The 12,905-nt window shown below is 46.7% G+C and overlaps 1 protein-coding gene and 2 long non-coding RNA genes across 7 annotated transcripts in view; 2 read left to right on the forward strand and 1 right to left on the reverse strand.

Annotated features, from left to right (window-relative positions):
• The first annotated feature begins 273 nt into the window (after positions 1-273).
• LOC107319766 (uncharacterized) lies at positions 274-1,303 on the forward strand. Its single transcript, XR_001557936.3, has 3 exons — positions 274-341; positions 889-955; positions 1,192-1,303. It is a non-coding gene; the product is annotated as an uncharacterized LOC107319766 (long non-coding RNA).
• Positions 1,304-10,064: 8,761 nt separating this feature from the next.
• LOC107319905 (uncharacterized) lies at positions 10,065-12,177 on the reverse strand. Its single transcript, XR_001557998.3, has 2 exons — positions 11,998-12,177; positions 10,065-11,484 (listed from the first exon to the last, which is right to left on the reverse strand). It is a non-coding gene; the product is annotated as an uncharacterized LOC107319905 (long non-coding RNA).
• ADAMTS9 (ADAM metallopeptidase with thrombospondin type 1 motif 9) overlaps positions 11,617-12,905 on the forward strand; it is a 66,550-nt gene continuing 65,261 nt past the window's right edge. For 4 of the 5 annotated variants that reach the window (XR_014934590.1, XR_001557997.3, XR_014934591.1 and 1 more), the window contains exons 1-2: positions 11,651-12,059; positions 12,173-12,570. Coding sequence is in view for 2 of the 5 variants with exons in the window: in XM_015875258.3 (XP_015730744.2) it covers positions 11,966-12,059; positions 12,173-12,570 (492 nt within the window). In the remaining 3 variants the exon portion in view is untranslated. Of the gene's footprint in view, positions 12,060-12,172; positions 12,571-12,905 lie in introns of all 5 variants that reach the window. The other variant, XM_015875257.3, reaches the window with a different exon arrangement.

Below are 12,905 nucleotides of genomic sequence, written 5' to 3' on the forward strand. Positions count from 1 at the left end.
AAAAATAAATGATTGCTGTTCCCCTTGGATGTGTTCAGTTGTTCCCAGCTTTGATCATCCCATGGGCTCTCAAGGCTGATTTCTGTGCAAGCAGGAGCTGTTACTTTGGCAAATGAATATTCAGCCATGTGTTTAGAAATCTAATTTACTCCCCTGGTACATAGTGTGAACGACTGCATGCATTCTGGTCACAGTATTTCTTCTTTAATTTTCCTCCATTTTGCACTCTTGCAATCTCTGCAATTATATTTGGCACAGTAATTGTTATTGTTCCAGTTGTAATTCCTGCAACAGGGGATCCTAATGCAGCATTGCTTGGTGCCTTGTGAACTTCAGCACTGGTGAGTACAGACCCTGCCTCAGATTTTATTGTGGATTCCAACTAATTTGCTTGGGTATTTGTTGATGTGATTTACCTCAAATGCTTTAGCAAAGTGAATTGCCAAAATTATTTACCTCTGAGATATGACTTTTTATCTAGAAAAATGCAGTTTTTGAAAGTGTTTTGGGGTGGGTTTATGTACTGTGGTGTTTTTTAGCTGCTTGGTGTCTCAGATGAGTGGCACAGATTTTAGTGTTGTATATCCCCGAGCAAAGCAAACATTAAAAGCATTATTCATGAGAACTATCTCTATTTCCAGACCAGTCTTGATGATGACAAAATCAGTTATTTTAATATATCGTCACTTCAGTTTTAATTTTTTGTAGATCTATTTCAATTATAGAGACTCGCCATTTTTATCTATGGAGACCTTGAAAGTTGAATCTGCTTTTATATTTCTTCAGTTTATGTTGATTAAATGTCATACGCTAAATCATTCCCATACCCATGCCCATTAACATATGATTTGCCCACTAGTAATTACTTTGTCATCCTTACTTCCTCAGGCTATTTTCATCTTTAAGCCACAGTTAATCCATGACCTTGGTGCTTTTGTCTCCAGGTCTGAATTATGTAAGTATTACAGAACAAAGATTGAATTGAACTACTCTCGGCTTTATTTTACAACTACAGCCACCTGATTGGCTTTTCTATTTCCACTAACTAAAATAACACACTAAATGTAATTCCTTTATGAATGGATCATAAGGTTGTTCTGGGTTTTTTTGGAGGGTTTTTTTTTCAGCATGACATGGCCGAATAAGAAGTACTCCTATTGGGAAAGTAAAAATGCTTTTCTGGGTGTTTAGGATTCCTGCCAAGTGGACACAAAGACAAATGAAGCAGAAATGTACCCCACACTCTGAAGTGGCCACTGCAATGGTAATTGAATAACATCTGCTGACAGCAAGCTAAAAAAACAAATTGGTCATGGAGCTGAAACAGAAGAGTAGGTACCTTTCTCAAGTACCTTTTTGTAGTGTATCCTCAAACTCTCTCTCCACAAGACTATCCAAGAAGCTGAACACCTGTTGAATGTCAGGTTTCCTTTTGGATGCAGGAGTGCAGCATCACATAGCATGGTCGTTCCTCTAGCAGACTGGGCAATTTGCTATTGCTCATGTTCCAGACAAGCCGTCTGATTCTTGTTTGAAATGCTATCTCTAAGCTGCTTTTGTTCAATCAGTCACTTTCATGAAAGGTTATAATCAAAAGGCCAGATTTTAGAAGCACCCTTAAATGATACTCATTTCCCAGTGGCATGTAAATAAGGGGTCACGTTTTCCAAAGAGAATACTGCCCCACCGCCAGTGCTGTGAGAAATCTGCTTTGCAGCTCCATGGCTGTATTTAGGGGGAAACATTGCTGACAGGCTGAGTCAGTGGCCCAAATTCTCCTCCCTTTATCCATGTAACCACATGAAAGCTTGTGCCTCCTATCCACAGAGTGTGCATGAATAATTTGCTTGGCATGGGACTGGAGCTAGCTAGCACAATAACTATGCTTTTGTAGGCTCCATATGTCCCTTGCTTTGGAGCTTTTCAAACGATACAAAACTCTGGTACTGTGACTAAAATGAGAAAAGTCTGGGCAATGACTACAGAAGCAACTGGGAGTGACCTAACGCTCATGAAAGGACTCCTGGCTTCAATGGGTGTTGACCCAAGTCCATAAGAGACTTGAGTTACATCCAGACGTTATGGAGATCCTGGAATGACCCCTGCAGTCTGCAGGAAGATTGTTTTCTTGTTGTTTTGTTTTTTTTCCCCTCATTTGTTTTGTTTCCAATCACTGCAAGGATTTTCTAATTTCCACACCCTTCAGAAGCTCCAGATTCTTTAACTGTACTTCTCAAATCATGCTCAAGAAATACACGCTTGCATTGCCTATCCTTCTCCACTTCTGTGCACTGAATATTTTTGGTGGAGGAGAGCTCAGTAACGGAAGCGTAAACCTTCTGTTTACATCTATAAACAAGATAAGGTACAAATTGCTGCAATCCAAACTTCCTTGCTCTGTCCCTCCACTGACCTCAGCTATAAACGAAAAGGAGCCTCCTTTCTCATAGCGGTAGGAGAGTCCGGGTCCCTTGGGCAAAGTTTCAACCAGCAAAATTGCTTGCAAAATCTGTGTGAATTTTTCCAATTACCATTCCATTCATACACCCCCAGGGCCAAGGGTTGGTTGTGGTGGCACAACGAGGGCAGGACAGTGTTGAGCCCACGACTGCAGGGAACTCCAGGCTCCTTCAGCAGCATTGTGAGGCTCATTGCATCTGTGCATTTTTCCTGAGTTCAAGAAATAAGTTACTCGGTCTTTTGCTAAAGGGCTTGGATATGGAAGTGCAAACTTCTACAGCATTTTGAAAGGAAAAAATAAGTAGGATAACTGGCAACATCCATCCAGGTCACTGTATCACACACTCACGCCTTTTCTCCTGGAAGCTTTTTGTTGGGTCTGAATAGATTGCTTGCAAAATATCTAGGATTCTGCCAAGTAAGCACAAATGTAATTAAATTAAAATGCTACTCATGCATTGTCTTATTTTTTATAGATTTCAGTGGATGTAGAAAGAAGAGCCATCAATAAGATAAGCTGGTTGTTTCTGTGCACAGGAACCTGACTCCCTGGTGACCTGAGCAGACTGCATGTGGCCTGGAGGAAGGACACAAGGAGAGGTCAGGGCATGAGAAAATCTTGGGGAAGGGGACAAAAAAGTGAAAGGGATTTCTGTCCTTGATAACTGTAGTTACAGCTTTGTGCACCAAAAGATATCGCAGCACTTTTTGCTAGAAGCTCACTGCCATTGGCAATCCTATTCCAGCTGCATTTGAAAGCCACCTATGAGACTATGGGTTTTTTTTTAATCAGGATTTGTGCTGAGGCTTCCCTAGCCATGTCATTTCTGGATGCTTGGTGCAAGCTAAGCTGTCACGCTTAGCTGGTCAGACAGTAGGGTAGCACAAGGCTGAGCTTTCAAATACAAACACTGCATCTGCAAAAGGGTGAATCTTATACTGGAATTGTCTCTCCTCAGGCAAGTCCTAGATCCCTCTTTTCTTGAAGCAGCTCAGCAGAGGAGCACAAAGACATCAGTGCTGGCATGGCTCACCCAGCAGCACACCTCTGGGAGATGGACTGGTGCTCAGGTGAGGCATTGCTGTAGGTTTACCACTTCCTTACACTACCACCATTGGCATGTCCCAGAGGTGGCCCCTAGCAGGGCAGTAGTTCTTGTATGTTTCAGCAATGCAGAAGCTCCTCTTTCATTCTTTGCACCATGCAGTAGAGTGTAGGAGAGCAGCTTGGGAACAGCTGCAATAGAGAAGGGACAGGGAGACAATTCTTGGTCTGAACTGTTACCAGACTGCAAGAACTGCAGAGCTGTGGTGACTCCAGGTCTTTCCTGATGTTCTTGGTAAGAGCATGTCAGATTGTCAGAAGCTGACTCCTGGCTCTGGGCCTATTTTCCATTCATAGTAGTGCTCAGTCGAATTTCTTGCAGTCAACCAGATACTGCTGCTCTAAAGCAGATGGTTTTATATATTCATAGCTCAGGCTACAACCTTAAATTCTCACTGTTCTGAGGATTTAGTTGATTCACAGAATTGAACAGGTTATGCACAACTCTGTTTTCATGAGCCCAGTGCTACACATCCATTTGCTGCAGAGTGATGTTTTAGCTGTCATGGTGTTTGGTTCACCCGTGAATGCTGAGAGATGCCAACACATGAGCTATGATGGGTCCAGGACCCTCAGCCAAGGGCTAACATCTCCCCATCCTGGCATTGTGTGAACACAAAAGCCTAATCTGTTGGAGAAAAGACTAAGGTTTGGGCAATTATCTGTTCTGAATACAGGCTTTGAGTTACAAAGAGCTGTGGGCAGAAACCTGCTATGAAAACAGTATAGCAAAAAAATGCTGCTGCTATGTCCAAGTTAGTCCTGCTCCTGTAACAAATGCCACTCTGCTGGTGAGCTAGCATGGAGTAATGCATTAACTGAGTGTGATAAGGCAGGCGAACTCTGATACCGGCTTCGTTTTCAGCCCTGTGTTTGTACTGCAGTTAGCACAAAGGGGTCTTGGTTCCTCGGTAGGCCCTGTCATGTCAAAACAATGTCAGTTAAGTCAACAAAGCCATTCACGTTACAGTGATTTCCAAGTCATGCTTCCACCTTTTAAGCATTCTGGGTGGAAATGTTAAGAATATTTAAGAATTAAGCTGCTAGAACATGGGAAAAGAAACATGGAAACAGCTGGCTTAAAACTCAAGCCTGATTCCTATCACCAACATTCAGTAATGTTACTTATAAGTTACTTATAGTGCATACAGCAAGTATAGAGGCCTGAAAAATATGATGTGGGTCACAGAGCAAGAAACTAAGTCCTCAGCAGAGCTACCATAGCTGCATGCATAGGAGGCAAGCTATCCACATGCACATCTCCTTGGTTTTGCCATCTGCTTCCAGACTACGAGCAGCTCCCATGACAGTGCGGTTATTAGGAAGGGCCAAACCCTCTAACCATGTCTGGGTAGTACTTCTGGCTGGAATAGAGATGTCCTGGGAGCTTTACTGCCTGGGTCATCAAATTCAGTCCCTGTTATTGTGTAGTGGTGTTGTGATTCACCACAAACTGATCATGCTTGGTTTTAGAAGGAAGAGGAAGTGTCAAAGCACTATGTGACAAATTCTTTTAGGTTGTTAACTAACTCCTTCAGCCATAGTACTTCTTTCTCCTGGCATCCTCATGGAGTGAAATCCTACCCAGGTTTGTCTTTCCTTGTATGCAAATGTCAAAGTAAGTCTTGGTGTAAAGGTCTGGGGAATTCTGAGAGATCTTTGTTTCTGCATGCTTAGAAGCTGACAGAATTAGCTGCTTACTCCATAGGGCTGAAAACAGCCAAAAGAAAATACATTCTTGCACAATTAATAATTAATCAATGAAAGGAAGAGCTTTAGGATATCATTTGGAATGAAAACTGTAAGCCTCCACAATTCAGCCTGCTACTTACAAAGTTAAAGGAAAGGATTCTTGCTAGTTGTCCTCCCTTCAGGAAAAAAAACCTCCTCCTCTTGACCTTCCGCATTTAGGAACAGCCTGCATTTTGGGTAATTAAAACTGATGAGCCTGACAAACATTCATCTCCAAAGAAATACTCTACAGTAAATGTAAACTCTCGAGATCCTTCCAGGCATACCAGCACAACTGTCTCTTAAAATTTCTTCCCAAGCCATCTGGTGCCTTATCTTTGTAGCCAAGCCGTACAATTACTTTAAAGGAAGATTGTTTCTAGAAGACTTTCGTCTCAGGATTAGAGATCCCCTTGGAAGTCTCACAGCTCACTCTGAAACTGTCAGCCAGGCAGCTTGGCTGTGCAGATGCTCCACTTCCTTCTATCATGACCCAAAATGTCCAGCTGCGATTCTCTGGGGGAGATCTCAATCTCATGTGGTTTTCAAAGGGAGTGAAGGAGTTACAGGGAGAAGCTGGAGATGCTCTGCACTTCCAAACAGGGATTTACACTCCATTAATTCTCTCTGTGACAGCCAAGGCTGAGTGGCATGACACGAATGTGGTTATGAAGGCTGCAGCTAATTCACTTCATTCTCGTAGCTCTCTTGCACCTGCAGATTACCAGACCTGTGCCATGAGGAAAGGTAGGTAGTGAGTGAGAAGGCAGGGAGGTGTGGAGCAGAAGAGGCTGGTAGAAATGGGAGAGGATCAGCTTTGCAGATCATCCAGTGTTTGCTCACTTTTTGTTGCATCCCACTAGTTCTGACCCCGTTCCATCTCTTACACTCCATCAGTAAATTCCTACTGGGAAAGTGCCCTGTTTTGGTCTCACAAGCAGAGCTTGTAAAGCTAGGTAATAAAGCCAGAGCTGTAGGCACCTGGCAGCAGAGCAGTGGCCTGGGCACAAACCTGGAGTGATAGATCCCACTCTAGCTGTGCCCAATGCTCAGAGCCATTGAGGGAAATGGGCATGTGGCTGCAGGCATTATATGTCTGAAAACAGAACATGCTCGACCCTCACTCATCCACAGCAAACACAACCTAGCTGGGGAGAGATCAAATCACTTTTTAGACTTTTGTCACATTATATAATGTCCACTGCCTAGGCATCTGCTGTCCATTCCTCATCAGCGCTGCTCTCAAAGGTACAAGAGCGTAGGAGACTCCACCTTGATGATGAAATACTTCATTGTATACATGCCTGTCAGGTAGGTATTAATGAGCATGCTGTGAGGCTGTAAAATGCCTGCTGGAAATGGCACAGCTTCTGTACATCTCTGAGTGAACTGGTTTTAACAGGACCCTGGATTAGGACCATAGCAAAGATGTTTTCCAACTATTGATGAACTTGTGATGATTTGATAACCAGAGCAGGGTTCCTAGCACCATTCAAACACAACATTGCCAATGCTTCCTCTGGGGAGATGCCTTTGCTTTTAACTAGCTACCTTGTGACACCCTTAGGGAAGAAGAGCTTGGTATCTTTAAAGCTGCTGAGGTTTTTCCCACTCTAGCAGAGGGTTGTATCCTATTATCTCTGGAGACAATCTTCTATTTAGGGAAAGAATGAAAACAACACTCCTAAAATACAGTTTTGTGCTTAAATGATCCCTGCACTGAAATATGGCATCGTATACTTATGCTGTGTGAGCTTAGGTGGGAGGGTAGAAATGATCGCAGGTCAGGGCTCTGTGCCCTTTGCCAAATCAGCTCTCTGAGTCTCCTCTTCATAATGCAACTGTGATACCTTGAAGAGCCATTACAATAATTTGTTTATGGGAATAAAAGCACTTGGCTCAAAGAGTAAAGCTTTTTGTACCTGCAGAACTTCCAGCGTTCCCAGGTCACTGTTTGGTGTGGGATGACACATCTGCTCTGCTTAGGCCTTCTGCTAATGGTTTGGCAAAGACACCTGGAACTTAGCAAGGCTACACGTGTATGTAGTATGAAAAGTCAAAAGGAGTGCACTCAGGTCCCTTTAATTTATGGTGTGTCAAAGACAAAGGACAAACCACTACAATGTTTCGCTTGATGGCTTAATTTGCACAAATCCGGGAAGATCCAGAATTGTTTCCCAGCTACTTTAGGACCTGCCCCAGATTGCTGCCTGCAGTAAAAAGGGTTGGGGATGGGGTCTGTAAGTGCTTGTCAAGCCAGAAGAGCTGCGAGGCTGTAGTGAGACCCAGGGGTTGGGCTGCTCAGGGCATGCTGTCCCACCCTTCAGATAAGAGGTGCACGCAGTATGTGAATGGTCAGCAGCAATGCTGGGAGCCGGGGAGGGGCAAACTGGAACCAGCACTTCTAAACAGAAAGCCTCAAGGGATCATTACGTCCATCCGTGCTGACCTGAAACCAAAAAATCCCACACATTCGCAGCATCTACGTGGGCTTTGCTGATCCTCCCACCCAGTCCCTTATTTCTACTCATGAATCTGTTTTCCAGGGTTAAAACCGTTTCTAAGGTGAACGGAGAGTCAGTTCCCTTGCTTGTGAGGAGTGATCGAAGGGATGTGTTTTCTTTTCCTCCTTCCGTTCCCAAGTGCTAATTCCCCAGCATGTGCTGAGATGAATCTTTCTCTTCACATCATTGCCCTTTGCAGGAGCTTAAGTGGCTACTGTAGATGAATTATTCTGTACATTTAAATCCTTATAATCTGGATCAAAAGAGCGTGCTCGGCACTGAAAATCAGATTGAAAATTAACTGCACACCATGAGCCTGTAATTCTCAGCCCCTCCAAAGTAATAGAAAAAGATTAAAAGAGCTTTTATTAAAAATAATAATTAAGAACAGCCTTAATGTACGTAGCCTTTAAAGAAAAACCTTTATGTGAGCAGAATGTCTTCCAAAACTGAGAGAAATAAAGCTCAGGGTGATATCTTTGTTGCCAGAATAGGCAGAGAAACAAGCCAGGCTGAGGTCGGCTGTTTAAAGGGAATTAAACCTTTCACTTTCTGAGTGCACAGATTAGACACCAGGAGAAAATATGTTTGCTCTCTTTGGTTATCTGGTGGCACTGAAGAACAACCATCAAAGGGAAACATCTGCCTCCTGGGATAATCACTGGGCAAGAGAATGGATGCGGCAGATAAAGGTAGGTGACACCTACCTGGAGAGGCAGAGCAGCAAAGAACAAAGATGAGTGACTGGGGATTGCACTCACCTGTGAGGAAAAGGTAAGTAGGGTGAAAAGGAGTGTGAAAACTGCAGGAAATGTGGTCTCCTCTTGTATCCTTGCAGCCATTTGTACTGTCTGAATTCCCTACCAAAGTTTTGTTGTCGTGACTGAGTTCTCCTTTTGTAGTTTACAGAAGAGGCATTTGCAGCTCAACTTCTGCAGTATTTATGTAGGTAAAATTCTCAGTATTTCAAGGGGATTTTTCCACGGTAGGTATGGGCTCTTAGAGGCTGCTTCTGGCCAGGTGAGGACATAAAGCCTGCACAATTACCATATTGTAACTATCAACTGATCCTTTCTAATAGGAAGGTTATTTGAATTTAAGTTTGTAGCTTAGTTTCTCTAATCTCCACGTAACCTATTTACTTATGCTACAGCTTTCATTCTGCACTTCCTAATCTCCAGCTGCAGAAATTCAAAGTGCTGTACATTGTGCCACTTTCCTGTCATGGAAATGGAAACAGCATTGTTATAGGCAATGCCATGCTCCTAGGACCATCAGAAAGCCTGGATCTGGTCCCAGGAGCACTTTAGGATCCTCCCAACTCTGACCCGTCAATTGAGCCTATTTAGTTGCTCCATGGGTCAGCTCCTCGCTTCTGAAGAAGGAAGGTTTTGATCTTTCCTTCTCTCCTGGAGCAGATGTGCCAAGGTTTCAGATCAGAGAGAGAACCCGTGATGATGTTTCTTCATGCAACACTTCAGTCCATCCCATCCAACCCACCCATGTCATAGGTATGAGCTGCCACATATCACCTCCTGAACTCCTTAACCCCACCCCTTGAGCCAAATTAATTGGTTGTCTGGTATAAATCTGAGCAAGAAAGTAACAGACTTTATAGGGACATAGTTCAGTGGGAATGGGTTGGTGGTTGGACTAGATTATCTTAGTGGTCTTTTCCAAACTTAATGATTCTATGATTTTCTTATCTCAGCTCTTGCCAACACCAGCCCTGGTGTGAGGGGGTGGTAAGGCTCAACCCAGTAGGATGCAGGGTGCTTGTGAAATCCCATCCCGGCAGAGCAGCTGCCCCAGGGGCACACAGATAAAGCAGCAGAGCTGTTTCCCAATACCTGTGTGAATGGAGATGAGCAGGGCTGTGTCCCTCATCCGTAACACAGAACCAGCTCCACATAACCCTTCTCCCTCTGCTCTGACTCAGCTTTTCTCTCCATTTTCTCGGGCAACTCCACTCTCTCCCCCCAGCATTGCTCAAGGCCTCCTACTCCCATGCATGCCTCACCTAAATGCAGGATGCGGTCAATGCTCCCCTATCTCATCCAGGCTATAGCCCATGCTCAGACACAGCATATTCCTCCTTTCCAAAGACTGAAAGAGTTGGGGCATATGTGGACATGGTGAGAAGGTTCTAGAAGACTGATAGGGGCTCAAAAATCCCAACACACTGGCACCACAGCACAGGAGATATTGCATTGATGGTAAGGCAGAGAAGGCTGAGAAAACAAGGCAGTCTCACCATGACGCAGTGATGTTTCAAGATACCCATTTATTTTTCTTCATCCAGAAGCCCCCAGGACTACGGTGGCTTTTCAGACTCTATCAGGACACAACAGAGCATGGGAAGGATGGGGATGTCAAGCTCCTTCATGACCAGCCAGAGGAGGCTGCACAGCAGCCCCAGCAGGCTTTGCAGATTGCAGTAAGTTCAGAATACTTTGGTGTCTTTCCTGTTTTGAGGACTTCTTTCTCAATGTGTGCACAAGCAAGAAATTAGCCATTAGGACAGGAAGATCACAGAACGGCTTGGGCTAGAAGGGACCCTAAAGACCATTTAGTTCTTTGCAGCACTAGCAGCACATGTGGCATAGGCTCACTCACAACAGATGAGTGCATGGAGATGCAGTCTTGTTTAGCTGTTCTGAAGAGCTTGTTCCTTTGCAGATGACTGCTTGCACCAGTTCTAAAGCTGGATGCAAGAGACCCAATGCCACTGTTACAGCTGGCTGTATGCTGGCAATCCAAGGCTGGAAGACTCCAGCTTTGCTGAGCCCGAGAAGGCAGCATAAGTGAATTACCTTAAATTAAATGGAGTTCTTACACAGAGGCATAGCAGAACTGAGATGTGACCTTCTCCACCTGGTAAGCCTGCAGCAGCTATGAGTGGCTTTGCAGGTGATGATCTGCTTACACGTTCTTCTGTATTGATCATGTAAAATCTGCTAACAGCTTTGTAGGGCTTCAGCATTTACTTTAGAATACTTAGGAGGCGCTGTTTTGTCCAGAAGTCAATTCTGAACTGATCACTTTAAGGCTTCCCCTTCCTGCAGAAAGTAGTGGTGCTTCTGTTCTTTGTTCCAAGGGAAGTGCAAGTGGTGGGAACTTACACTTCCACCATCTAATTTCTTTTGCCTCGAAATTTCATAGCACCTTTCCTCATGCAGGGGGAAAGAACAACCAATTCACGAGTGTGAGGGACAGCAGGAAACAATGTTGAGTTGCACTTGGCTTTAAAGGATGGCTAAAATTTCTATCTAAAGCTTCCAAATTGTAAGACAAGATTAAAAAGAAAAGTAAAATACACCTTTTAGACGAGGAAATTTTTCTTTTCCCTCAGGATGCTGAAAAAAACACAACACAAAAATAACTCTAAAGTTGCTTAAAGTGCTTCGTATCTGAGAAATGCAGAAGGAAAGCAATGCTATAAAAAGTGTTGCACGTGGGATTCTTTGAGTATGCGTTCACTTCTTCAAGATTCCAGAACCGGCGGTTTTCTTTCTTTTCTTTTATGCAAGAAAACTCTACTCTGCTGCCGGTGAGCGAGGAAGTGGCTCTTCCCCCCTGTACCTCGTTCTGCCCGGGCCCCAGTGGGGTTTCGGACCCGCCTGCCCCGTCCAGGCGCGGTACTGCCGAGGGCTTTGCCAGCGAAAACTTGCGAATCCGGCGTTCCTCCGAATGAAAGAAAGTGACATGTTGGATAAGGGGGGTGGGTGGGAGGAGAGGAAGGGCTGTCCCTGCTCTTACAGGGCGGGATCTTTTTCTCCTGCTTGATCTATGGAGCCCGCCCCCTTAAATTGGCTCCCGGGAGCGCCCCGTCCACCAGCCCGACGGGGGGAGAGGCGGAAAGCGAGGGAGTGCAGGCAGGCGGCCGGCCGGCCGGTTCCCCCGTCCCGGCCCGTCGGTCCGTCCCGGCCCCTCCGCCCCCCGCGCACCATGCGCGGCCCCCGGCGCCCCGCGCCCCTCCGGCCCGCCCGCCCCTAACGCCGCCCGGCTCCGGCGCTTCCCCCGGCACTGCTCCGGGGGGCGGGGAGGGGGGAGAAAGGGGCGAGAAGAAAAAAAAAAAAAGAAAGGGGAAAAAAAAAAAAAGAAAAAGAAGAGCCCAAGCAAAGCGGGGGAAGGCTGCTCTCCTCTGAGGACAGCGCGCAGCACCATGCAGCTTGCGCCGCTGGCGCTGGCACTCACCACGCTTTTCATCGACGGCTTGAGGACGGGAGCGAGGAGGCAGAAGCTGCACCCCAGGCAAGGTACGGAGATGCTCGGGGAGTGGGAAGCGGCCCGGGGGTGCTGGGCTGCCGCCTCTGGGGGGCGAGGCGCCCGGCCTCCCCTCTCAGGGACATGTGCCTCTCTTCTTTTGCAGCGAAGCTGCTGGAGAAGCTCAGCGAGTACGAGATCGTGACTCCTACCCGGGTGAATGAGTTTGGAGAGCCCTTCCCCACCGATGTCCACTTCAGGCGGAGGCGGCGGAGCACCAACGCTGCCCCCGACGCCTGGACGGCCGCCGCCTCCTCCTCATCCTCCTCCCCTAAGGCTCACTACAGGCTTTCCGCCTTCGGGCAGCAGTTCCTCTTCAACCTGACGGCCAATTCGGCCTTCATCGCCCCGCTCTTCACCGTCAGCATCCTGGGCGAGCCCGCCGCCGAGCAGCGGAACCTTTACGCCGAGACTGCTGACACCGACGTGAAGCACTGCTTTTACCGGGGGCACGTCAACGCCCGGCCGCGGCACACCGCCGTCATCAGCCTCTGCTCCGGGATGGTGAGCCCCGGGTCCCTGCCCCGCCGGGCGCCCGGCGGTGGCGAACGGGCGGAAGCGAGGAGGAGGAGAAGGAGGAGCAGGCGAGGGAGGGTGGGCAGAGGGAATAGGGCCGGCCCTTTTCCCCCGCCCTCGACTGGGGCTATGAGACGAGGGCCGGCTCGCCCCGGTTTGGTCTTTCTCGCAGCCCACTTTTATTATCCCGTCGGATTGGGGGAAAGCCCTTCTGCTCCGCGGGTTTTGGGGCAAAAGTGCCACCCAGCGGCACCCCGCCACGGAGATCACCGGGTGGGGAGAGCCCTGCTATGGAGCCCCCAGCAAACTGCCTGGCACCGACA

This window comes from Coturnix japonica, chromosome 15 (assembly GCF_054131305.1).
Source record: "Coturnix japonica strain WE chromosome 15, WE-NBRP24, whole genome shotgun sequence".
Classification (NCBI taxonomy): domain Eukaryota; kingdom Metazoa; phylum Chordata; class Aves; order Galliformes; family Phasianidae; genus Coturnix; species Coturnix japonica.